At 56.3% G+C, this 25,517-nt stretch overlaps 9 protein-coding genes across 9 annotated transcripts; 6 read left to right on the top strand and 3 right to left on the bottom strand.

Moving 5' to 3' along the window:
• Positions 1 to 435: 435 nt before the first annotated feature.
• Positions 436 to 1,228, bottom strand: aspf8 (ribosomal protein P2). The gene is made up of 2 exons (XM_024838988.1): positions 870 to 1,228; positions 436 to 808 (listed from the first exon to the last, which is right to left on the bottom strand). Exons 1-2 carry the CDS (start codon positions 1,026 to 1,028, stop codon positions 641 to 643), a joined length of 327 nt encoding a protein of 108 aa, XP_024691436.1. The 5' UTR covers positions 1,029 to 1,228; the 3' UTR covers positions 436 to 640.
• A 236-nt stretch (positions 1,229 to 1,464) lies between these two features.
• On the top strand, positions 1,465 to 3,214 carry P168DRAFT_192136 (uncharacterized protein). The gene is made up of 2 exons (XM_024833029.1): positions 1,465 to 1,685; positions 1,738 to 3,214. Exons 1-2 carry the CDS (start codon positions 1,680 to 1,682, stop codon positions 2,791 to 2,793), a joined length of 1,062 nt encoding a protein of 353 aa, XP_024691435.1. The 5' UTR covers positions 1,465 to 1,679; the 3' UTR covers positions 2,794 to 3,214.
• A 144-nt stretch (positions 3,215 to 3,358) lies between these two features.
• On the top strand, positions 3,359 to 4,711 carry P168DRAFT_320379 (ATP-dependent (S)-NAD(P)H-hydrate dehydratase; the record flags this gene model as incomplete). Its single annotated transcript, XM_024840363.1, has 6 exons — positions 3,359 to 3,449; positions 3,514 to 3,553; positions 3,603 to 3,649; positions 3,714 to 3,724; positions 3,780 to 3,812; positions 3,866 to 4,711. The coding sequence occupies 6 exons, from the start codon at positions 3,359 to 3,361 to the stop codon at positions 4,709 to 4,711; spliced, it is 1,068 nt and encodes a 355-aa protein (XP_024691434.1).
• Positions 4,712 to 6,006: 1,295 nt separating this feature from the next.
• Positions 6,007 to 6,294, top strand: P168DRAFT_226027 (putative adhesin; the record flags this gene model as incomplete). The annotated part of the gene is made up of 1 exon (XM_024833117.1): positions 6,007 to 6,294. A coding segment is annotated over one exon (288 nt), but the record flags the coding sequence as incomplete, so codon positions are not given.
• A 429-nt stretch (positions 6,295 to 6,723) lies between these two features.
• Positions 6,724 to 9,349, bottom strand: P168DRAFT_283581 (DNA replication licensing factor MCM7; the record flags this gene model as incomplete). Its single annotated transcript, XM_024836063.1, has 4 exons — positions 6,724 to 6,795; positions 6,855 to 8,772; positions 8,827 to 8,957; positions 9,032 to 9,349. The coding sequence occupies 4 exons, from the start codon at positions 9,347 to 9,349 to the stop codon at positions 6,724 to 6,726; spliced, it is 2,439 nt and encodes an 812-aa protein (XP_024691432.1).
• Positions 9,350 to 9,784: 435 nt separating this feature from the next.
• Positions 9,785 to 13,785, top strand: pex1 (AAA family ATPase peroxin 1). Its single transcript, XM_024839550.1, has 4 exons — positions 9,785 to 10,013; positions 10,075 to 10,314; positions 10,369 to 10,447; positions 10,513 to 13,785. Exons 1-4 carry the CDS (start codon positions 9,903 to 9,905, stop codon positions 13,752 to 13,754), a joined length of 3,672 nt encoding a protein of 1,223 aa, XP_024691431.1. The 5' UTR covers positions 9,785 to 9,902; the 3' UTR covers positions 13,755 to 13,785.
• Positions 13,786 to 15,131: 1,346 nt separating this feature from the next.
• P168DRAFT_328815 (acyl--CoA ligase) lies at positions 15,132 to 17,109 on the top strand. Its single transcript, XM_024841390.1, has 3 exons — positions 15,132 to 15,394; positions 15,445 to 16,080; positions 16,139 to 17,109. Exons 1-3 carry the CDS (start codon positions 15,295 to 15,297, stop codon positions 17,089 to 17,091), a joined length of 1,689 nt encoding a protein of 562 aa, XP_024691430.1. The 5' UTR covers positions 15,132 to 15,294; the 3' UTR covers positions 17,092 to 17,109.
• A 128-nt stretch (positions 17,110 to 17,237) lies between these two features.
• P168DRAFT_272372 (uncharacterized protein) lies at positions 17,238 to 18,209 on the bottom strand (the record flags this gene model as incomplete). The annotated part of the gene is made up of 2 exons (XM_024835317.1): positions 17,898 to 18,209; positions 17,238 to 17,812 (listed from the first exon to the last, which is right to left on the bottom strand). Exons 1-2 carry the CDS (start codon positions 18,145 to 18,147, stop codon positions 17,238 to 17,240), a joined length of 825 nt encoding a protein of 274 aa, XP_024691429.1. The 5' UTR covers positions 18,148 to 18,209.
• A 1,430-nt stretch (positions 18,210 to 19,639) lies between these two features.
• On the top strand, positions 19,640 to 23,832 carry P168DRAFT_312091 (uncharacterized protein). Its single transcript, XM_024839549.1, has 2 exons — positions 19,640 to 21,349; positions 21,424 to 23,832. Exons 1-2 carry the CDS (start codon positions 19,950 to 19,952, stop codon positions 23,360 to 23,362), a joined length of 3,339 nt encoding a protein of 1,112 aa, XP_024691428.1. The 5' UTR covers positions 19,640 to 19,949; the 3' UTR covers positions 23,363 to 23,832.
• Positions 23,833 to 25,517: the final 1,685 nt, after the last annotated feature.

Genomic DNA, 25,517 nt, shown 5'->3' with positions numbered 1-25,517 from the left:
GGTCGCTTTCCGATCGGGACTCGAAAAGCGAAAGGGCAAGGGTTGTCGTGTCGTGTCGCTGATGAACGTTCGTCGGGCTTCGACTTTTGCTAGGGCGCTCGGGATGGGAGTGAGGGTGGGCGGAGCCACTTTCTAAGCGACGGCTCGGGTTTAGCCCTACCACGCTAACCCTTGTGGGATGATTAGGGTTGCCCCTTTATTAGCCCTAATCTTCGAAGATCGAGTTGCTCGCTCTAACCTAATTCGGTAATTCTATTCCAGGGCCCGGCCAACTGGAGTCTACGATATCAATGGACTGGTTGTCTCGCAATTATACGGTTGTACGCTCAATTGCAGATTAAGTTATTAGAACCTAGCGCGACTACACATACAGTGTTATACTCCGCAGTGGCCGTCAAACTATCATCAATACTCAACCTACGAGGGAAACAATTGGTGGAGGTCAGATAATCTGTATTAGCTAAAAGCTCTTTCCAGCTCCCGTATGCAAGAATCGTCACTGCATCAGAACAGCCTGAAAATGCAGGCTTGCCCAGTTTCCTGAGCGATTTTCCTCCCAAGACTGAAAACAACCGCCAGACCTCTGTGCCCCCATAAATCACCGTATTTTTCTTTTGGAGGTTCGTACGAGACGATACGCTTAGTCGAAGAGACCGAAGCCCATGTCATCATCGGACTCCTCCTTCTCCTCCTCCTTCTCCTGGGCGGGAGCGTCACCACCAGCGGCGGCGGCAGGGGCAGCAGCAGCGCCACCAGCGGCACCACCGGAGGGAACGGAAGCAAGCTTCTCGGAGCCCTGGGCGATCAGCTGCACGGGGGATTAGTATTTGTTGACTCTGTTACGTGTGCGATTCTTGTGAAATACGAACCTCGTTGATGTCCTTGCCCTCAAGCTCGGAGATGAGCTTGGAGAGACGGTCCTCATCGGCGTCAATGCCGACGGCGGACAGAACGCCCTTGATGTCGGCAGCGGAGGGAGACTCGTTGCCGGCGAGGCCGAGGAGCAGGTAAGCGGCGAGGTGCTTCATTTTGAATCTGAGGCACAAAACTCTGTTAACACGAGTCGTTCGAAAAGCAAACCCTTGCGACGATGCGACCACTGGCTAGGAAATAACAAAAGGGCGTAAATGTCAAAACTTACCGGGTTTATGAAATAAGAACACGAGAATCAATCGATTTAACCGCAAGTTGGGCGGAGACTGAAACGTCGAGTTCGCTGGGAGGGATATTTAGCGATGGAGACAAAAGGAAGTCAGGAATCGATCCGCTAAAACTCGAGAGAAAAAGTGCGCTGCGGCTGGCCAGTGTGGCTCATTGGCTTAGTCTTCTCCGTAAGCGAGGGCCCTGTGGCGCAGGCATCCGGACCTTCCGCTTAGCTAAGCCATGACCCTGGCATCCTCTCACGTGACCGGTAACTTCTAGAAGGACAGGATGGCGAGACCTATTTTTACCCACTGGCAAAGCCTTCTCTGATCAGCCTCCTCACTCCTGTCTTCTTCCAGTATCTTCTGGTTGCAGTGTCAGAGCGTGGAGCCTGTTATTCAGTCAGTTCGCATCTTGACCTTTGGTCGAACCGCAAGAGTCATGAAGCTACCCCGTCAACTGACCCACCTACGGTGATTTGCTTCTGTATCCTCCTCGAACGTGCTCTTTACCTGTGACAGACAACACAGCCCAAGATGAGTGTATGGTTATCTCCCGAGTCTCACTGACAGTACCATCCTGACTTGTTATCAGTTCCTCGATTCCGTGCTTTCGTCGATCGACAAAGGCCAGCCGGCGCGCATGCCACCAACTTCGTCCGCTCCACCGGCACCTGTTTCTTCGTCTACCGCTAAACCGGAGGCTCGTAAGCCGACCACCGCATCTCGCAATGCTCCTTCCGACCAGAATCCAGTTGCCTCGGGCATTAAACGGAAGGCTGAGGCACAGCTCCCCCGTCCCCAACGGCCAGCGCCTCCGGATTCAAACAAACCGTTAACCTCTCGACCCCTACCGTCAGCGACGCTGTCTAAGCCCCGTCCGATCGCAAAACCTAGCTCCGCACGACCGGTGCCTGCGAGAGCTACCACCGGAAGTAGCGTGCCCACACCTCAGAAGGCGCCTCAGAAAGCTCCTCAGAAGGCGCCTCAGAAAGAACCCCCAGCCTCTTCGAAGGCTCCTCCCAAAGGTTCCTTTGCAGACTTGATAGCGCAGGCAAAGAACCTCCAGCAGAAAACGCCCACACAGGTCGGCATGTTCAAGCATCAGCCCGTTCCGAAAGAGAAACTCAGCAAGATGGAACGCAAGAAACGAATGATGGAGGCGCAAGCCAAGGAGAAAGAATCCAAGCTGGGAAAGCGGCCAGGTGCTGCGTCCGGGGCCAAGCCTGGTCTCCAGAAACTGGCCTCAAAAACAGCCGAACCCACTTACAGGGGTACTTCCCGACCAACACCAACGCCAACGGCAACGGCCCCTGCTCAGCCTGCATATCGTGGTACGGCCGGTCTACCGAGTCGACGTAACGGGAACGATCGGAATGCGCAGTCTCGTGGCGGTCGACGCAGAATGGATGAGTACTTGGGAACAGATGAAGAGGATGAGGGCGAATATGCGGGTAACTACGATGATTACTACTCCGACGCATCGTCCGACATGGAAGCTGGTTTGGACGATGTGGACCGCGAAGAAGCTGCGGCGTTGAAGGCGGCCAGGAGAGAAGACGAAGAAGAATGGAAGGCAGAGCTTGCTGCAAAGCAGGAGAAATTGGAGCGGCGCAATAGGCTGGCCTCATTGGCTTCCAGGCGGGGCTGAGTTTCGAAAGAGCTCGACTCCTGCCATTCACACAAAATCTCTGATACTTTTTGGAAATCTTCATGGAGTATCATTGAGGTATACCCACGATGATGCCATTACACGGTTGGATCATTACTAGTGTTTTTTCTTTTCTTTTTTTCTTTTCTGGGTTGGTTTTGTTTCTTGATTTCAAGCATCAGCGAGCGACAATGTCCATAGAGGGCTTTCTTTTTCTCTACATGTCCATATTTTGGTTGCATGCAAAGCGCGGGGCGTCTTTTACTCGGTGTCAATCCATTTTCAATACAATTCAGTTAACAAGTCCTATCAATGATCTCTTAATGATCCAACATCGAGCTCATATGCCCGTGACTATCCACTGCGGAGACAATTCTCCGTTCAGGCCCCACCCGGGCGGTGACATCACCGGCGCTTTATCCTTGTCCAGGTATCCTAACGTCAACTCTCCTTCGCTCGACAACTTGTTTTAAACATTCCATGAATCCGTCTTTTGCTTTCCTTCTGTAACATTTACCATCAATCTTCTAAATCAAGCAATTCCACTATACCAGCGCTGCTCATCATGGAGGCACATCAGGTGTCAGCCTCGTCCAAGGCTCTCTTCAAGAAGGCGCGTCAAATCGTGCCTCCCATGCTGGAGCGATTCCACAAAGGTATGCCCTCTGCAACCCTATCCTTCTTCGTCATGTCTTTCTAGCAGTAATTGACTGTATACAGGCCAGCATGGACGCGTTGCAGTCATCGGAGGATGTGCAGAGTATGTAGACTTCCCGGAAGCTCCATACCCATGATCTGACCCCGCCAAGTTACACAGGAGCACCGTACTTTTCTTCTATGGCTTCAGCCAGACTCGGTACGTGCTCGCTTGTCTTTACACCCCAGCAACGATAATAACGAAAACTAACCTCGACCCACAGGATGTGATATGGTACAATTGACCCCGTCCCCGCCTACGAGATCTCCACAGTACTGACAAACCCCAGAGCCATGTTATCTGCCAACAATCAGCGGCTACCGTACGCAACACCAACCTCACCCTCACTCGAGCGCAAAACTAACAACCCCACAGGTCATCAAGTCCTACTCCCCAAACCTAATGGTCCACCCATTCCTCGCAAGCAGCGACACAGTCAAGGACTCCAACCCAGACGCCCGCTCGCTCGCCAGCCCCATCATCGCTATGCTCTCGCGTCTCCATGCACTTGTAATCGGCCCCGGCCTCGGCCGCGACGGCATCGCACTCAAGGTCGTCCGGGAGGTAATGAAGGAAGCGCGGTCCCGCTCCATCCCGTTCGTCCTCGACGCAGACGGGCTCCTCCTCGTGTCCGAGGACCCCAACCTGGTTCTTGGATACAAGGAGTGCATTCTGACGCCCAACGTGAACGAGTTCAGCCGGCTAGCCCAGGCCCTGGGAATCGACATGCCCACGCCGGCACCGAATGCCACGGACGCCTGCGAGAGGTTGTCCAAGGCGCTGGGCGGCGTGACTATCATCCAGAAGGGTCCTAACGACATCATCTCCAACGGGATCAGCACTATGGTATCGGACATCGCTGGCGGGCTGAAGCGCAGCGGTGGACAGGGCGACACGCTCACCGGCTCCTTGGGGACGCTGCTGGCGTGGCGCGCGGCGTACCACGATGGACTGTGGGAGACAGGGGAGAAGGAACCCTCGAAACCGGCGCATAGTCAGCAGGAGGTTCAGGCGGAGCTGGAATCCTCGGGCACGCGGTTGTCGCCTGCGACGACGCTGCTGCTGATTGCTTGGGCGGGCAGTGGGCTGACGCGGGAGTGTTCGAGGCGCGCCTTCAACGCCAAGGGGCGGAGCATGCAGGCTAGTGACCTGACGGATGAGGTCCACGGGAGTTTCCTGGATCTGATCGGTGAGCCGGAAGCGTCGAAGATGCATCTATAGACGTGAGGCGGTGATCTGGAATGGGGGTAGCCTTGTGGTGTGTATCTAATACGTAATGCCATCAGATGATGAGAGCTGTTGTTTTGTTTTCTCCAATCGGGGTGTTGTTCCAGATGATTTGTCTGGGAGCTTGCCTAAATTTAGTACGCCGTTCTCCAGACCTGCTATAACCCTGTTCGGCTCGGGGACTGGATCGAAGACCCGGATCTGACAGGTAGCGTGATGCTCGCTTCTAGATTGCATTCATTTGCTAGGTTCCGTGATTGTATACTGCCTATACGAGAAGCTCCTCGCTGTCTCTGCGTCATGTCAAATAACCATGCTTGAGAGTAATACTCAGTCTACTGTAACCAATTGTGTGCTGCGGCTTCAGAGTCCGGTCTATCCAGACAAACATAGAATAAAACAGTTCCTGAGCACCTGTATTTACGAACATGGAAGAAGGTTTCACACATCCAGCCCACAACCAGCCACAATTATTGGGTTAATAGTCCTCAACATCAGGCCATCCAGTATCACGCCCCCGAACCCAGCCAACAACCACCAAACTAAGCAATCCATTCAGGACCCCAAAGAAGAATCAACCGCCAAACCCCCATGATATTCTATTATTACCCCATATAATTCAATTACATATTAGCCACAAACCCCGCAACGAGTCATCATCGGCAATATAGTCAGGCATAGCAATGTTCCAGATCTCGTATTCGAGACCGCCAGGCTGGAAGCCTGTGGCGTCCGGGTGACGAACCAGATCTGGGCCCCAGCGCTGGGCAACTGTCCATGGCGGAGAGACATGTTTTAGATGTTGAGCTTGGATTGGAACGTTTTGAGGGGTTGTGTTGGCTGCGGCTTTTAATCTTGGTTCGTTCTGTGATACGTAGGATGGTTGGGATTGTATAGGGCTGGAGGTGCGTCTCGTACAGTGAGTGGGAGTGAGATCATACACGTCTTGCCAAGTTTGGGTTGTGTGTGACCGAGATGGGAGATAGATACTCATTTTGTAGGATCCAAGAATAGAATGGGTTTCGATGGTAGTATGTGATGGTATAGATGGGGCGAGGAGGAAGAGGTATATAAAGCAGCACGAGCATCACCATCAACATCTCTATCCCATCCATCCATCAAAGCATCAATCCAGCAATCTACAACTCAATACTCCATCCAAACCTTTCTCATTTCACTACAAAGTATATATACAAATACCCACCGCAAAAATGCAACTCACAACCCTCGCCCTCCTCCTCGCAACCGCAACGGCCGCAGTCGCCATCCCCACGGAGTCCCACCAGCCTCCCCCAGTCTGCAACACCTGCAACCCGCTGTCCGGCCAAAACCACTGCGACATCACGACCTCGTGCATCAACACGGGCACGCGCTTCCACTGCGCCTGTCGCGCGGGCTACAAGGCCTCGCCCGACAACAACGACATCAAGAAGCAGTTCCGCCTCAACATGCCGGACTATAAGTTCTTGGTGTTCACGCCCGAGTCGACCGAGTGTAATACGCTTTGCAATAATCCTTATGGGGCGGGTCCGGATCTCTGTGCCGAGGTGCCTGTTAGGGAGAGGTGTTCTGTTTAGAGGCTGGCTGGCCTGATTCCTGATTGACTGTCCCCTCTTGATATGGGAGGAAAGGGGGCTGGTTGGCGAAGGGTTGGATATTGATGTGGAGGTTGGATGCGTCGAGTTTGGTATTTGGTTTAGTTTGGTGGAGAAGTAGGCAATATAGCGTTGGTTGTGACTTGGTGGTTTTATAATACGATGGAGTAGATAGCTTGATAGTCACTCCTTCATGAATGCAGTCGTTCCATTGAACAGATGTTATTCTCCGTAAATCCCAGTAACAGTAACCTAGTAAATCATGTTCCAGACCTGCAGAATTATGCTCCCAAACACCGGTCATTTCTACCTCATGCGTGACTTCACATACCATGACCCGAACAAAAAAAGACTAAGACGAAACGCGCAATGGATATAAATATTAGGATGTATTCTATTCCACATCTCGCCTCACATATCCATGTCCTCGTCGTCGGCTTCGATGAATATAAGCCGGTTGCTGTCCTCGGACACTTGCCAGACCTAGAGTAACTTGTTAGTACACGGCAAAAACCAAGAGAAAGATAGAAAGAAAAACATACCAGAACACTCTCATACTCGGCCAGTGCCATGTTGAGCTGATCTTGAGTAAAGCCCTTGGCCAACACCCGTTCGCGAATCCGGCGCATGCTGAGCGCGCTGTCATCCCCGTCGCCCACGACGGCCGCTCCGCTGTCCCGCATGCTGCGGATGAGGTTGTAGATCTTGCTCGTCGGCGTGTGATCCAGACCGGAGTGTCCGTCGTTGGACAGCGAGGCACGACTGACGTCCACCAGGCGCAGCGCCTCGTCCACATCCTCCGTGATGACCTCGTTGCTGAATCGGAGACGCGCCAGCGCCTGGGAGAGACGCACCACACCCAGCAGGGTACGCGGGGTGACGTGGGAGAACTGCTTCTTGCTGGCCTCGTCGCTCTTCTGCTGCTTCCGCATCTGCACGTACGCGCCGACCATATAGTCCGACACCGACGAGGGGACAACGGGCCGGAAGGTACGCGCCTTGGCCACGTACTGGCGAACTTCGGCGGGGGTGAACATGATGCCCGAGTCCTCCGTTTCCGGGTGCTTGTTGTGCATGTGGACGTAGGTGACGTGGTTGGCCAGCTCCTCGTCGCCGTCGCGGGACGGGGTGTCGAGAATGAGGAACATGACGTCGAAACGCGAAAGCAGGGCGGCCGGAAGGTTGATGTTCTCGACCGGCGACACGCGGGGGTTGTATCGGCCGTAGAGCGGATTGGCCGCGGCCAGGATCGATGTGCGTGCGTTGAGGGTGGTGGTGATGCCCGCCTTGGAGATCGAGATGGTCTGCTGTTCCATTACTTCGTGAATGGCGGTCCGGTCACCGTCCTCCATCTTGTCGAACTCATCAATACAGCAGATGCCGTTGTCGGCCAGAACCAGGGCTCCACCTTCCAGGACCATCTCGTCCGTGACGGGGTCCCGCATGACAGCCGCCGTGAGACCGACGCCACTGCTTCCGCGACCGGTGGTGTAAACGCCGCGAGGAGCGACCTTCGTAATATACCGCAACAACTGGGACTTGGCCACACCAGGATCACCCATCAGGCAGATGTTGATGTCGCCACGGATGTGCATGCCGTCGCCCATTTCCTTACTGACACCGCCAATCAAAAGAAGAAGCAGGGCCTTTTTGACGTCCAGATGTCCGTAAATCTCAGGCGCAATGGACCGGGCGAGGTACTCATACATGTTGCCCGACTTGTTGTGCTGCTCGATCTTCCGCAAAGTTCGGCTGTCCATGTTCGTATCATCGTACGACTGCTTGTGTTGAGTAACGTGTTGAGCCTCCATGTAAGTGTCCGTCAGGAGACCTGCGCGAATGGCCCTGAATCCGGTGTAAGGCGTGGGAAGGAAGATGCCGGCGATGTCGGCAACGTCGCCCGGGTTCATTTGGCGCGTCAGGGATCCGTGACAGTGGATGGTCATGGTCCGGGGGATGTGACCGACGGGCACCTGTTCCGCCATCTCCTGGATCTTGACCTCCTGGAAGGGAATGAACTTGGACGCACGAGTCGAGAGGAACAACTGTCCCTTGACGTTGTTCTTCTTGCACTCGTCCGACAGACATTCCGTCAACGGCATGAACTGCTTGGTGGTGACGGGCTGGAACACTTCGCTTCCGCAACGGTCGCAGGTATAGGCGTTGATCTCGACGGCGGGCTTGACGTCGGAGACACGGGTGACGATACCACGGACGGTCACGAGGCTACCGATGTGGTCCGCACGCACGTGGCGCACCGCAAGGGCTTTCGAACCGCGCTCAGTGCTCGACCCGGACGGCGTCAGGGGCTTGAAGTTGAGTGTGTATCGGCGAGTCAGCTCGGGAGGGAACATCGACGCAGTCGAAGGGGCGTCCATGCCGGCTTCTTGAGCCATGGCCATCGCTTCGTTTCGCTTTTCACGTTGCGACATGATGACATCGAGGACATCGTCTTTGAATCTGTGACGATAATCAGTTGCTAGGTCCCACGTCCATCACCGGTGTAAATCATACGAGATCTCGGTGGTCTCCGGGGGCATGATGGCATCCGCCGCCCGCGAGAAAATTTCGACATAATGCTTCGTATTCTTTTGCACTGAATCCACGAGTTTGAGGTCGACGTCGTCCGGAAGTGATTTCTCGTACTACCATTTGCATATTAGACACCCGCAAATATAAGACTTCAGCCAGGTCGCAAATATTGCCCACTATCTCTTACCTTGACCAAGTCATCCAGCTCTATCAGAACGTTGAGTCGCTCGCGATTGGCAACATCCTGCAACATCTCCATGTACTTGAGCTTTGTACCCCTGCGCCCACCGCGCGCCCCCGTCTGTCCATTCCCATCCTCTGCATCATCCATGAAATCATATTCGTCACTCGTGCGCTCGCCCCCATCGAGGTGGAGATCTTCAAGGGCCTCGGTGGCAGCCGTTGCAGAGGTCGACTCGAGGGTTTTGAAACCCTTCAAGAAGTCCTTGAAGGTGTCCAATTGTTCGTCATAATTGACCGGGGCATTGTAAGCGAGCAAGGCCATGATGCGACGGTGGACAGAAGCAGATCAATTGGCCGTGGAGGGGGGGGGTGTTGATGCAAGAGACGGGCAAGGGAAGAGAACGAAGGAAACAAACGGACCCAACTGAATCCACAGCTCAGAATCCGACTTCTCCCCAGCTGTTGCCGCGCTAGTCCCTTTTCGGTGTTAAACACGTCGCGTCACGAAAGGAACGCGTCGGGCCATTCCTCAATCCACGCTAGTCCATCTACGGACTAGCGCAGTAGCACGTGGATCGGAGCGGAACAAGTCTCGGTCCGAACAGGGTCAGGCGGGCCGGTTCGGCGAGTTGGACTGGCGGGCACTTGATTTGTGGAGCCCCAAGGCCGCAAGTGAGATGCCGTGGACCTTGGAAGTCCGGGGCAGACAGTACCACTAACACTCACGCCTCGGAGATGGTGATTTGTGTCCTTGTGTCTTCTCTTCCTTCTTCCCTCCGCTTCTTTGCTTCCTTTGTTTCTCGCAATTCTGTCTTTGTTTCCTAATTCATATTCCGGACTTGTGGACTGCTCATTCTGTCTCTCTGCGCCCGAGAATGGCGCCCAAGAAGCCCTCCACGACGGCCGAGGTGGCCCTCGTGCCATTGAAGAATTGCTTGGTCAACCTGCCACCGTCACTCGTGGCGCTGCTGGTCAATGCCAACACGGTAAGCTTGCCTTTTAATCTTCAGCGCCGGTTACTTCCTTTTTCTCTAACCAGAAAATCAGACTGCGCAGAATGTCATTGTCGAGCTGCAGTACCGACCGACGGCCGGGAAGCTCAGCGGGAACCCCGCGCAACGGTCTTGCTACCTGGGATGGACCGGCATGCAGAGCAAGCGCAAGCTTGCGCCGGTGGTCGGACGAGATGGAATCAACAATTCCTCTTCCACCAGAGAGCAGGACGCCTCGACGGTCGAGCTAGATACAACATTTGCGCGGGTTCTCGGACTTTCCGAGGGACAGCGGGTAAGACGTCGCCGCAAGGTTCAGCTGCAGCGCATCGAGACTAATACGTCGTAGGTCGGAATTTTCATCCACCTAGATCCCCCGGTGGCTAATACTATAAACATCGAGCCTCTGACTCCGGAGGATTGGGAAAGTATGCATTGTGAACTCCCAAGGCGGTCCGCCCCCGCACGATTGCTGACCTCGGCTATTAAACAGTCATCGAGCTACATGCGTCATTCCTCGAGCTGAATCTCTTGTCGCAAATCCGCGCGCTACCCAACCCCGGATACAATTCGGCGCAGTCGGAACACATGCATGCGCTTGCGCTGCATCTCTCCCCGACATCAACGGCCAATATTGTCATTACATCACTCACGCCGCCTCCCTCCAACACCTCTCCGTTCGCGAAGATCGCCCCAGACGCGGAAGTGATCGTGGCCCCCAAGGTTCGCTCCAAGGCGAGAGGCTCGCGGGGCGAGAACCGAAGCGTCACCGGCAGCAGCAAGCGCAGCGGGGGAGGACGGAGTAGCGGAAGCACCGTGCGACCGAAGAGCGGCCGGTCCGACTCGACAAGCCGGGGCTCCCTTTACTTCCGTGGCACCGACCGTCAATGGTCCGAGCACACCTTTGACTCGGAGTTGGAGGAGGATCGCAACGAGGGCTTCCGTGTCTGGGTAGATCCGGACGTGCTGGCGAGCAACGAGCTGCGCGGCGCCACTTGGGCGGCCGTCAACATCATCCAACCGTCGGGACTGAAGGCTCCCTTGGATCCCCAACAACAAATGAGCCAAGCAGAGCAAAAGGCCAGTGACGCAGGCATACCCGCAACGAAGATCGTGGCCAAATTGGCGCCGTGGGTAGACGCGCCGGACACCCAGCACGTCGCCTTGTCTACTCTGCTGTGCAGCGCGCTTGGCTCGGAAGGCATGGCCGGTGGCATCGTTCGGGTGGAAGCGGCGCCTACCCCGTTGCAGCGGTCGGCTGTGAAAGGCCTGAAGATCTACCCTTTCACGACCGACACCACCAAGAAGAAGGATGGGCTCAAATTCGGCGCCGACACGGTGGCCGCGAAGGATGCTCTGGCGGAACGGATCAAGGTGATCCACGGCACCCCCGGATCCGACAAGGGATTACTATCTGGACCTCTGACGGATGGCATGATTCTGCCCAGGTCGGAGAAACCGAGCACGGTGTCTCCATTCGACGGTGGTATCCTTCGATTTGATCCGCCGTTGAAGGCCACCTCCGACACGCCCAAGCCGTTTGGATGGTTACCAGGGTCGGAGGTCAAGCTGTCTCTTGAGGTGCAGGCTGAGATTCCTAAGCCCGCCGATCAAGGCTCGTCGGTCCTATCCTCGGAAGACACGTTACCATCTACCGTTCCCAAGATGGTGGGCATTGACCCCATCATCTCCCAGTGTATCGACGGCCTGACCAAGTCATCTTCCATCTTGTTGACTGGCGGCCTTGGTGCGGGAAAGACGGCTCTGACGCAGCTACTAGCCCACAAGGTCCGCAAGGAGTACCTGTTCAACGTCAAATACTTTTCGTGTCGGAAGCTTGTCACGGACGAGACCCGGATCTCGAACATCAAGGAGACGCTGAGCCGGCTCTTCATGTCCGCGTCTTGGTGCGCTCGTCTTGGCGGGCAAGCCGTCGTGATCCTGGATGATCTCGACAAGCTTTGCCCCGTCGAGACTGAGCTGCAAGTCGGCGGCGACAACGGCCGCAGCCGCCAGAACAGCGAGGTTATCTGCTCGATGGTGCGGGAGTTCTGCACTATGAACTCATCAGTGGTGCTCTTGGCGACCGCGCAGTCGAAAGAGTCCTTGAACAACGTCATCGTCGGGGGTCATGTGGTGCGAGAGATCATCCATTTGAGAGCGCCGGACAAGGACGGGCGCCGAAAGGTGTTGGAGCAGCTCACTAGCCAAGACCGGAACACCAGCGCTGCCACCAATGGGCCCGGACGCGCACGCGACGAGAGTGCATCGTCCGCAGACGATTCCTGGTTGGATCCCTCGAACCCGGACAGCCGCCCTAGCACAGCCGGCGTCGACGGCTTCGTTCTAGGCCGGGACATCGATTTCCTGGAGCTGGCCGGCAAGACAGATGGCTACATGCCCGGCGATCTGGTGCTCCTCGTTTCACGCGCGCGGAACGAAGCCCTCATCCGCTCGGTGCAAGACCCTCTGGCCGCATCAAAAGCGATTACCCTGGGGGCGAAGGACTTCGACAGCGCGCTGGACGGATTCACCCCCGCATCCCTGCGCAACGTCACCCTCACGTCGTCCACCACCACATTCTCCGCCATCGGCGGCCTCCACGACACCCGAAAAATGCTCCTCGAGACACTACAGTACCCCACCAAATACGCGCCCATCTTCGCACAATGCCCGCTACGCCTGCGGTCCGGTCTCCTCCTCTACGGATTCCCCGGCTGCGGCAAGACGCTCCTCGCCAGCGCCGTCGCCGGCGAATGCGGGCTGAACTTCATCAGCGTGAAGGGCCCCGAAATCCTCAACAAATACATCGGTGCAAGCGAGAAGAGCGTGCGCGATCTCTTCGAGCGAGCCCAAGCCGCACGGCCCTGCATTCTCTTCTTCGACGAATTCGACAGTATCGCGCCCAAGCGCGGCCACGACTCGACGGGCGTGACGGACCGAGTCGTCAACCAGCTGCTCACGCAGATGGACGGCGCCGAAGGCCTCTCCGGCGTCTACGTACTCGCCGCTACGTCCCGACCGGACCTGATCGACCCGGCGCTGCTGCGTCCGGGACGACTGGACAAGTCCCTCCTCTGCGACATGCCGAGCCACTCCGACCGGATGGACATCATCGAGGCAGTGAGCAAGAAGCTCGCGATGAGCGACGAGGTGGCCGCGCGGCTGGACGAGGTCGCCGAGCGGACGGAGGGCTTCTCGGGAGCGGACCTGCAAGCCGTCGTGTACAATGCCCACCTCGAGGCCGTCCACGACGCCCTCGGCGACCGATCAACCGACAAAGCAGCGGGCAAGAGCGCCGGCAAGCAATCCTCCTCTTCCTCGTCGGCAGCCGGCACCAGCACCAAGTCCTTCATCCAATTCCTATACTCGACGTCCGAGCAGCGCAACGGATCAGTCGCCATGCCGTCCCCGGCCGTCGTCGCGTCCAAGCTAGAAGCGATCAAGAGCGCCCGGCGCCGCCAGCGGCACAACGAGCAGGGCCCCTCCGCCGGGGGTTCGACGGCATCCACGCCGGCGACGAACGGGGCGGCGGCGCACGAAGAGCCGCGCGAGGAGATCATCGTCCGGTGGGAGCACATGGAGCGGTCGCTTGACACCACGCGGAGCTCGCTCAGCGTCAACGAGCGACGGCGTCTGCAGGGGATCTATTCGGAGTTTGTGTTTGGGCGGAACGGCGAGATGCCGAACGGGGAGGCCGGGAATGAGATTGGCGGGCGGACGAGTTTGATGTAAATGCATGGGTAGGAGGAGTTGTATATTTAGCTTGATATCTAGATACGATGTATAGAGGATGTATATTTACTCGCCTGGTCCAACGTAGATGGCACAATAAGTAGTCAAGCACAACCCAACCGTTATACTACGTAGGTAGTAAAAGAAAAGAAAAAGAAAGAGAGTTCCATCCCCAACTCGAACCCCCACCCTCCCCCAAACGTCTTTCTCCCAAAAAGCACCGCACCTCGAATATGCTTTCAAGAATTAAAAAAAAAAAAACTGGTAGCTTCTCTTTGATTGAGCGTGTCATCCTTAGTGCAGGGGCCATGCTAATCTTCTCTGTATCGTTTCAAATTGACCAAATGCCCGAAGGCACTAGGTATTTCCTTATTGTGAACTATATAGGAGGGTTGACTGATGTTGAGGATGATGATTGGGTGGGGGTTGGTGGATGAGCGGGTAAGCGAGATTATGTAAGGAACACCAAAAAAACTAGGTACCTAACTTGGTGGGTGGGTGGAATTCTGGAAGGGAGAAGAAGGGGGGAGGGAAACTAAAACTAAAGGGAGAATGGATGCCACCTTCATTGGCGGCCATGTGGTGCGTATCCACTTATTATTACTACGTGTGGGTAATGGTAGTGGGTGGGTGACTGTTGGGTGGGCGATGGCAATGCTGTTGATGGTTCTCATTGTGCTTTGCTGGGAATGGCAGTCTAGGTAGGCAGATTAATGTGTAAAACAAGTAGGGATGTCAAGCGATGCTATATCCTAACTAATCACTACAGTATTCGTGTGCAATCCTAAGCGAACATAGATGGATAAGCAGAAATTAGTCATCAGGTACTGGGGACTCCACACTTTGCCCCTCAAAGCTTATTCGGTAAAATCGGAGTTAACGAGCTAGTAAACTGCCGGTATGGTGGAGTCTTTTGGGCTGTTGGGACTGTATTTTACTTACACAATACGTAAGTCATCCAGTGGTCCGGTGCCTCGGTGAGTCGGTGGTGCTGGCTTTCAAGGTACGGAGCAGGAGTGCGGAGTACGGAGTAGTTATGCTGGAATGTCCAGCACGGCTTAACCTGTATGTCGCATTAGAAGAGTAGTAGATTGAGAGACCAGGCTGATACCTATCATTTTGTACTAAATAGGCAGCCAATAAGCGCCAACTATATTAACAGTTTAGCACCCTTACCAGCCCGTTAGTGCCTTGAGACTCGTATAGCAAGGTCAGATCCGGCGAGGGGAAGAATTACCCTATGTGGTTTAGGGTGGCGGCTATCCATGGGCGGAGATCGCCTCCGTTACCAGTATCGCCTTGTTATGCCGAGGGCCGAATGGTTACAGGTTCTTTGTATTTGTTCGGCTTTCCTGTTCTCTGCCACTTATTTATTTACTTATTTGAGCCTCTAACTTTTATCCTTTTCTCTCTCGATTGCTTTTACCTCTTCTTCTCTTCGCCTTTTCCCCTCCAGAACCGGTCTATTCCCGCAATCCAACCTATCCGCCTGACGGTTTCCCTATCTCTTCCCCTCTCGAATTCCCCGCATCTGGCCGCCATGCCTGTCGCTTCTTCCTACCCGCCGGTCGACATCCCCAATGTTGACCTCTGGACGTTTCTGCTGGAGCGCAAGGATAGGCAGTTCCCCGATGACAAAAGTCCGTTTATCCCCTTCCGTCAGGCGTCACCGAGACTAACAGCCGTGCAGTCATCTACCAAGATGCCGACACCCAGCGATTCTACACCTTCGGCGGCCTGAAGGAGGCGGCGCTCTCATTCGGAAAGGGTCTGAAAGCCACGTATGAGTGGAAAAAAGGCGATGTGCTCGCCCTGTTCACCCCCAACAGCATTGACACCCCGGCGGTGATGTACGGGTGCCATTGGGCCGGCGGTGTGGTCTCCCCGGCTAACCCGGCTTACACCGTTGAGGAGCTGGCGTTCCAGCTGAAGAACTCGGGCGCCAAGGCCCTCATCACGCAGGCCGCGCAGCTGCCGGTCGCTACCAAGGCTGCCCAGCAGGCTGGCATCCCCGACGACCATATCATTCTGATCGGCGACCAGCGTGACCCCTCGGGCAAGTTCAAGCACTTCACCTCGGTGCGCAACATCTCGGGCGCGACGCGCTTCCGCAAGACAAAGATCAACCCTGAGAAGGATTTGTCGTTTTTGGTGTACTCTTCTGGTACGACGGGTGTGCCTAAGGGTGTTATGCTGTCGCATCGCAATATTGTCGCCAATACTCTGCAGCTGGCTGCTGGGGAGGCGGGCAATCTGACGTGGAATGGTGGTGCGGATGGGGAAGGCGATAAGATCCTGGCGTTTCTGCCTTTCTTCCACATCTACGGTATGTTGCTTCTTTCTTCTTTCTTCTTGCTTGGTCGTGCGGTTACTAATAATGACAGGCCTGACATGTCTGGTCCACCAAACCCTCTTCCAAGGTTACCGCCTGGTCGTCATGGCCAAGTTCGACCTGGAGAAGTGGTGTTCGCACGTACAAAACTACCGCATTACATTCAGCTACGTCGTGCCGCCCGTCGTCCTGCTCCTGAGCAAGAGCCCCGTGGTAGACAAGTACGACCTGTCGAGCATGCGGATGATGAACTGCGGGGCCGCCCCGCTGACGCAAGAGCTGGTGGAGGCCGTGTACGCGCGCATCAAGACGGGGATCAAGCAAGGGTACGGGCTCAGCGAGACCAGTCCGACGACGCACACGCAGCCGTGGGAGGAGTGGCGGACGACGATCGGCGCGGTGGGCAAGCTGCTCCCGAACCTGGAGGCCAAGTACATGACGATGCCGGAGGACGGGTCCGCGCCGCAGGAGGTGCCGGTCGGCGAGGTGGGCGAGCTGTACATGCGGGGCCCCAACGTCTTCCTCGGATACCACAACAACCCGGCCGCGACGGCCGACTGTCTGTCTGCCGATGGGTGGTTCCAGACCGGCGACGTCGGGTACCAGAACCGCGACGGGGCGTTCTTCATCACGGACCGTGTCAAGGAGCTCATCAAGTACAAGGGGTTCCAGGTGGCGCCGGCCGAGCTGGAGGGCATCCTGGTGGATAACGAGGCGATCGACGATGTGGCCGTCATCGGCGTGGAGAGCCAGGAGCACGGCACGGAGGTGCCGGTTGCGTTTGTGGTGCGCAGCGGCAAGAGCAAGGCGTCGGGGGTGAGCGCCGAGGCGGAGGCGCAAAAGATCGTGAAATGGCTGGACGACAAGGTGGCTTACCACAAGCGTTTGCGCGGGGGCGTACGATTCGTGGATGAAATCCCCAAGAGCGCGAGCGGGAAGATCCTGCGCCGGGTGCTGAAGAAGCAGGCGCAGGAGGCGGCCGCGCCGCCCAAGGCCAAGCTGTAGATAATGATTTGACGTTTTCATATTATATATCCATGATGCACTTAGACTAGCATCTGTTAAATTCAAACATTCACACATAACCTTCTGCAACACGTAGACAACAACATTAACCCAGCAGTGCGAACGCACCAGAAATCACAAAAATTCTACAACCCAAACCTCCTCACCATCCCCTCCACATCCTCCCCCTCAACAGCATCAACCCCACCCCGCGCAACCCTCTCAACAGCCCCCTCCACATCCTCCTCCCCCGCCAACAAATCCACCCAACCCTCCGTATCTCCCCTCGCCAGCAACAAATCCGCCACGATCGCAACATCCTCCCTCGACACAGTCCCATACCCCCTGCTCGTCCTCCCCAAATCCACCTTCCGCGTCGCCTCCTCATCCGTCAACGTCCCCGGCCTCAAATTAATCGCCTGCAGCGGCTTAGCCTTCCCAGCAGCAACATCCTTCGCGCGTCGCGCCGCCAGCGCAGTCATGTACTCGTCGGCTTCGAGCTTCGCCTGCGCGTAGGCAGGCAGCACGCGGTGGAAGACGTCCTGGATGCGCGCCCAGTCGGCGTCGGACATCCACGATGGCTGGGCGCGTCGGCTGCCGATCCAGGAGATGAGGAGGATCTTGGACACCCGGGCCGAGGCAAAGGAGGCGGCTAGGATGTGTTTTGCGGCGTCGCTGTCGATGGCTTGGGTGCGGGCTGGGCCGCCTTTGCCTCCTGCGCCTGTTTCATCATTAGTATTCTGCTTTTCGATATATATGTATATGTATAGAATGGGGTATCAGGAAAGGAAGGAAAGGAGGAGTACCAGCAGCCCAAACAACATAATCCGGGTTAGCGGCGTCGAGGATACGCTTGGCGTCGGCGTCGGAGCGAACTTCGTCCAGACTGGAGAGCAGGACGGACAGCTTTCCTGGGTGGTTGTTGGCCAGGGAGAGGATATCCGGCTTGTGCTCTGGGTTGCGGATGACTGCCGTGACGGACCAGGAGCGGGCGAGGAGGAGGGGGATGAGGCGGAGGGCGATCTTGCCGTGGCCGCCTAGGAGGAGGACGTTCATTTTATTTTATGTAATATATTATATTGTGGTTATAATATGTATGGTGGAATATGTAGATGAATGTATTCAGGTGGTGGTGATGATGATGATGCGGGGTGATTTATGAGGGTTATGATTAATAATTGTGTATGGCGTCATGACTTTATTGATCTGTTTATTTATTTATTTATTTATTGATGTTTATTGCTTCATCTACTCTATTTGACTACTTCGTTGATCAATATTATCTATCCACTACTCTATTATAGTACAACGTTAGTTGTACATCACTTGATATACACAGGAGAAGAAAAGAAGCAAGATGTCTTAGGCACCAAGGGATACGAAGATCATCACTTCCCATATCAACCCTTCCCTTATTCAATCAGACCATTCCATCTCTGCCTACTCCAGACTACAACACTGTTCGTTTCACCCAGGTGATCCTCTTACGCCCCAAATTTCCGGGACACCAGACGCCACTAGAACCCGAATGGTCCCCACTCCAAGCCCATCAATCTATATCAAACCGGGTGACAGGCTGACAGCCCAACGGGATTTCAGTTGGCTTTCATTTCGGGTGAATTTATTATGACCAGTCGAATGGGAGGGGCTTAGACGAAAGGAGATTGGTTCGGATGGGGAGGGGGGGCTGTAGTGGAGACGGATGCAAGGAGTCGAGAATCATCTTGTTCTTCATTGTGCCTGGATAGTACGGAGTCTTCTGGATAGGATTCATTCGGTGGAGACTGGAGAGTTATAGTACTTGATTATGTCGGGTACCTGGGAAGTACCATGGGAGGGACTGACTGACCCATGGTCTGTCCCGCATATCAGATGCTGCATCGGTCTAATTCCCAATAGTCTGATATCGGTTAGAACAGGAGGAGAAGAGAAGAGAACAGCTGAAGGGATTTCTGGTCCAACGCGATCGAGTTTAGTCGGATCGAAGTTACCAATCATGAAGAGATTTCCATTCAGGAACAGAAAGAATCAACTTCATATGCTTAATCTTAGGATTGGATGATGATAATTTAGAAAGAATAATCTTATAAATAATCAATAATAAATAAATAAATAATCAATAATAATCAGAGAAGAAAATAAATCCAAAAATCCACGATCGGGTCCAGATCTCTCCCTCCTTCGGCCTCCCTCTGCCTCTCCCTTCTTCCTCCTTCTTCTCCCTTTCTCAATCCTCCTTCTCGTCCTTCTTCCTTCTTCCTTTTCCTTTCCTGCATTCCTTCTCTTCACGATCCTTTTCTTTCTTCCCCTGCCTCGGGTTCCTTGCCTGTCCACTCGTTCGCCATTGACTCGACTCCCAGCCATTTTCCGGTCAATCCAGTCCAGTCATTCCTCCGCTCACCAGCGGAACGGCCCTCCCTCCAGCCAGTTGTCCGTCTCCACCCGCCTCGCCCTGTCAATTCGTTCTGTCAATTCGCCTGTTACTTCGCCTGTTACTTCGCCTGTCCAACCTGGATCCTGGATCCTTGCCATCGTCCGACCTCTTTCCGTTGGTTTCGTGGCTACTGGGGAACTTCCCCTTGCACCCGTCGTGTGAGTCTCAATGGTTCCGGATGCGCCTGGCGTCCTCCCGACCTGACCCATACTATCGACTCGTCCGATCTGACCTGCCCCCGTTTCAGTATATGTGTCAATCGCCTCCCTGTCCCTCTCGCCAGTGTCCTCCGACCCCCCAGCAAGGGCCTCTCCGACCCAAATAGTCTGTCTCCCCGACGACAATCGGTCCGTCGCCCGCTCCTGCGTGACGCCACGCCTCGTCCACCCGGGCCCCTGCCCTGCCTCCCATCCACCACCACACCATGAATCGATTTCGCAAGTCGCGAAAGGAGAAGGCCAAGGAGGAGGTGCCGGCGACACCGGCCGAGGCCGTACCCGCCACCTGGACGCCCAAAGTCTCCAAAAAGCCCAAGAAGCCCGACCCGGAACCGCCCATGCCGCCGCTCGATTTCTCCACGGCCCTGCCCTCCAACGACGATTTCCGCACCAGTCTACTCATGCCCAAGCTCTCCGCCCGATTCAGCATGCTGCGCGAGCAGGACGACCCGGGATCCATGATCGGCAAGGCCAGCGACGACAGTGTCCTCTTCCCCAAGCGCGCGTCGCGCCTCAACCTCTTCGGCCACAACCCCAATCTGCTGGCAGATATCGACGAAGTCTCCAACGATGGCAGCCGTCCCTCCTTTTCCGTCAGTCGCGCCGCCTCCGTCATATCCGGCGTCGACGGCGAGGGAACCGACGACGATCGCTCCCAGAAGGAGAGCATCATGAGTCGCGCCCGCCGCGTCGAAGGGAACAACCTATTCGGCGGCCGCCAGAAGGTCTACAAGATCCCGACCAAGGTGCCCCCCGCCGACACCGCCGCCGAAGGTCCCTCCGCCATGGGCGGCCGGGCCGTCTACGACCACGACGTCGGCCTCTCGGCCTTTCAGCGCCAGCGCCTGAGGGACAAGGAGGACCGCGCCGCCGACGACGCCCAGCACGAGGCCCAGAGCCCCGTCGCGGAGAGCACTGGCTCGCGCATGTCGTCCGCCAACCGCACCACCTACTCGTCGACCGCCTCCGGTCCGACCGCGAACGGCCGTACCTCCACCGCGGCCACCTCCATCGACGAAGAAGCGCCCTTCGCGGGTCCGCCGCTCGGTGACCCTCCCGCGCCCCCTAAGTCATCTCAGCCCGGGTGGGGTCCCGAGCGGGGCTCCGTCAAGTCGCGACGGCTCTACGGCCCCGGCCTGACCCAACAGCAACAGAATTCCGCCCTGAGCCGCCTCGAGAGCCTTAGTCGCCAACGCGCCGGCACTCCCGAGTTGCCCCCCCTCAAGCGGACCTATTCCCGGAGCGCCACCAACCTGCGCGACCGCCTGCAGCGTCTGGGCGTCGCGGATCAGACCGTCCAGGCCTCCCGCCGCGCGAGTCCCCCGGCGTTTCCGGCGTCAGCCGCCTCCAAGGAACCCGGGCCCGCCCCGCGGACGGACGCGCCATCCCCCGCGGGGCTCCGTCCCGCCGCGCCGCCGCGGAGTCCGGCCCCGAGCGACCCGGACGACGCGTCCTCGCTGACATCTGCCGTGAATCCCGAGGATCGTGGGAAAGCCACCGCCATGGGCATGTTTAATAAACCGCCCACCGAGTTCGACGAGAACCAGTTCACGCGGCGCCAGCTGCAGATGCACCAGGGTCGGAGCACGCCGCCCGCGCGACGCCCGTCGCCGCCGCCCGCCGGACGCGCCACCCCCCGCGCCACGCCGGGCGGGCCCGCGGGGCCTCCCAGTCGAGCAGCCGTCGATCCCGCTCCGGGTCGCTCGCCTCATCACACTATAGCGACGTCTGGCGACCCGGCAGCCGCTCGGCGGCCACGAGCGGTCGGGCCTCCCCGGCGCACTACGCCCAGGGCACGTTCCTGGCCAACTTCAGCCCGAGTGAGTCGGAGGATGAGGATGCGGTCCACTCTCACGCGCGCGGCGTGTCCGACGCCAGCGCCCCGGACGGCCCCCCGGCCGAGGACCCCCACCCGCTCCCCGAGGTCCGCTTTTCGGACCTGGGGGATTTGAAACCGATTGCCGAACCGGGTCCGGTCATGGGCAGTGCCGCGGACGAGCCGTCCGCCCAGCAGGAGCCGGACAAGCCCGACTCCCCCACGTTGGGGCCGTCGGGGTTGGGTCTCAGCGGGTTGGTGCGCACCCATCTGCGCCGTGGGAGTGACCGGTCGTCCGTCTTCTTTCCACCGTCCGCGGGCGATCCCCCCAGCCACCCACCCCCTGTGCCCCCGCCCGTCGCCGCCGATCACTGGGCCCGAAAGTCCTCCATGGACTCTCGGGACTCGGCCAGTGACCTGGCCTGGGGCGAGGAGATGATCGCCCGACACCAGCGCGACGGTAGTACCGCCACGCAGCGGGAGCGCGACGAGTTTGAGCGGGAGCTGGCTGAGCGGCGTCGGCGAGTCCAGGAGAAGCTGAAGGGCATCGCCGAGGCCGACAGCCGAGCGGGTAGTCCGGTCTCCGGCCGGCAGACGCCGGATCACGGCCCCGTCCGGCCCGGGAACGCCTTTTCCATGCTCAAGAACCGCACCACCAAGGGGAATCTGTTCCACCGGCCGGACTCGAAGGCCGGCGGACGCGTGATGGGGTCCCACAACACCTCCGCCGCGTCCCTGACCCAGGACGATTACTGGCACGACGAGGAGGACCGGAGTCCCATGGACTGGGGAAGACAACAACAGCACTCCCGGTCGAGCTCGCCGCACCCCCCCGCCGACCGGCCGATCCGGTCGCGCATGACCGCCTACGGACGGAGCAGCCAGGAGGATCTCGTCGAGTCGCGGGGCGGCAGCCGCGGCGCGTCGCCCCACTCGAGCTACCGCTCCCACCGGAACCGCTCGGGCTCGGACGCCTCGCGGCGCTCCAAGAGCCGTCCGCCCCGTGACCGGGATGACTTAGACACCGTGGAAGAGGTCACGATCGCCCTAGATGGATACTTCCCGCCCTATCAGGGCTCCGTGCCCCCGTCCACGCGCCCGTCCACCGAGCTGGAGCCCCTCGTGTACGAGCGATCTCCATCCGCCGCGTCGGGATGGACCCGCGGCGACAGCCGCTCCGCCACGCCCAGCAACCCCGACCGCGCACCCCCTCAAGCCGGCGCAGCGGTGATCGGAGCGCCCACGCGCCCACCCCCGCTCGCGCCCTACTCCGCCAACGCCACCCCGCCGCTATACGAGCTGCCGCCCGAGCCCACGCCATCCTCCTCCACCTCCGCCTCATCGACAGCAGGTTCCTCACGATCCCGATCCCAGGCCGGTCTCCAAAAGCGAGCGATCAACAAGATGCAGATCTCCGAGCCAACATTCGTCTCCTCCACATCCAACGTCCCACTCCGCGGCCTGCCCCCAGGCGCCAGCCTCACCAACGGCGCAGCAGGGACGCCCCCGATCCCGCCCATGAACCCGCGGCGCCGCCGGCAAACAACCACGCAGACGCTTCTAGGCGCGCTCAAGGGTGACCGGCACGACTCGCAACACAGCGCCTCGACGGCCAGCTCCCTCGGCGAAGAGCAGAGCAACTTCTCCGACGAGGGCGAGAAGCGGCCCCGGACCCGCCACCGGCTGCGCAAGATCTCCAGCGAGGGAGGGCATTTGAACGCTCGCGCCAGACAGCAGGTTATGGCGGGTGGATCTGGGGCGCCGCCTCCGCCGAAACTTCCTGCTGAGGGTGGGATGTTCTAATCGCCTGTCTCAAAATACTCCTTATCATATATATTCCGCTTTATAATGTCTACATAAGCCACTGGCTCACTCGGCGAACTCATTCTTTGACATTTGACTTGCATATTTACATCGATACCTCTCTTTATTAAATTTCATGTGTCTTTTCCCTTCTTTTTCATATTTCTTTTTTCTTTATATCTACTGATCCATCTGATACTTCAGAGCAGATCATTCTATGTCCAGGATTATCTATCCTCTTATGATTGATATACCAACTACATTATGTTGAGCGACAGGACTGTCTTTTCTTTCTTTTTCTTTCCCCCCCCCTCATGTCCCAAAACATTTTGAACTATATCTATCTTTCGCTGAGCCTTTCTCTCTTCTCTTTCCTTCCATTGTTCATTTTTCTTTTTGTCCATGTACTAAGCAAGCAAGCCTTATGCTCTGATTCTTGTTCCTCCATACTCATTGAACTGAAATAGATGTATGTATGTATGTATCAACCTATCTATAATAATATGTACCGTCCATAATGTAGATCTTTTTTGATCACTGCGACAAAGACTAGCAAGATCACCGACAAGCTGCGTCCCCCACTTTTCAATCCGTTTAGGGGTTTCCGGCCCTACCCCAAACCTGCTCCGGGCCCTCCTGGCCGAAACTTGACATGTTTCTCATTCAAATGGTCAATGCCGGTGGATCTGGCTAACAATCAGTCAGTTCATAAGACCAAATCCCTGATAGGCCCTCCATACATACATACATACATCATGAGATATATTGAAAAAGGAGTCCAGTCCTCGTGGAGAGCCTGTGGACTGGTGGGTAAATTTTATTTTAATGGCGGCAAAGAGACATGGAAGACAGACTTGCTTGTGACAGAACTACTAATAGACGGATACAGGGTATGGTTGATTATACTTCAAGCAGTAGGAGTCGGTCTTTGAAGAAAGTTCTACCGTTGTTCGGCAACAGTCAGAGATGGATGCAGCCATCGAACACCCGAAGTTCATGGACGGTGGTTGGGTTGGTTGACTGACCTTGGGAGCTGGCGACGGAGAGAGGGAGCTATAGTTAGTACAATTGTCATGGGCTGATAGACATGGGAATGTTAGTTAGTTACTTAGTTAGTATATGTACCCCATACCACCCGAGCTCAGAAGTGTCTAGATATCCTTTGTAGCCGAGTGGTATTCTATGCCACATAATACTACCTTATGCACTCAAGGAGTGAACAAGACCTATGAAGTATGATGCTCTTTCTGATCATGACTCCACCAGTTATGAACCTCTATCTATCATACTCCAGCTCACACTGATGGAAAGAAACACCTGCATTGTGGCGTCAGGCAAGCGATCTTGGCCAACGTTAGTACTCATTCAGTCAAGACAGAAGCGAGCCGTGTGTGTCGTGGGTGGAACTAGTGACCTTGGGTCTTGGCGATCTGGTGGTCAAAGCAAGCTTTCTCTCATGGCGAAGGAATAAAGTCCAGCATGACTCCTAGACCGTTGTTTGAGATGGTGGCATGCACATGCTGGTTGGTGATGGTCGAGTGGCAAGTCGCCGGCCTGACTCCTATGATCAGCGTGGTGGGGGGGGGGGGGGGACCCTACCTACGTGGACAGGATGGAAGATCCAATGCTTTTGAGGATGGACTAACTCCCTTGCACATATTCTCTCAACTTTAGTGGTTCCCTTCCATTTCTTGGCTGGTGGCCTTGATTCCTCGCCTAGGAGGTCCGATCTAGAATAGTCAAGTTTCCGTAGCCACGTCAGTAGTATGTATGGAAGTATGGTGGTAGTTTCTTGTATCGTTTAGGTGGTGGTTGTTACTCGTGAACACGAACAGGCACGTGTATTTACTGACAAGATTTTTAATACAGGCCGACTAAACTATGGTGTGCTTCAGCTTACTGATAAAGATAGTACAACGTCGTCTATTTACTATAAATGGCTAATTTCATACAGACCTTGCAGGTGTAGGATTCACTAGCTGCTCTTCTGACTGGCAATGCTAACATGTTCTTGATCAGACTCGGCTTGTTCATGACTAGCAGACATGTTCCTTGAGTTGACATGGTAAGGCCCTCTGGCACATTCGAAAAGTATTTAAAGACCTCACAGCCCTGATACTTTCCTAGGTTGGACATCAAACTTCTCAAGTCAATC

Source organism: Aspergillus campestris (assembly GCF_002847485.1).
Source record: "Aspergillus campestris IBT 28561 chromosome Unknown P168scaffold_9, whole genome shotgun sequence".
Classification (NCBI taxonomy): Eukaryota; Fungi; Ascomycota; class Eurotiomycetes; order Eurotiales; family Aspergillaceae; genus Aspergillus; species Aspergillus campestris.
Note: the sequence above shows the minus strand (reverse complement) of the source record. Positions and strands in the feature narration are given on the sequence as shown.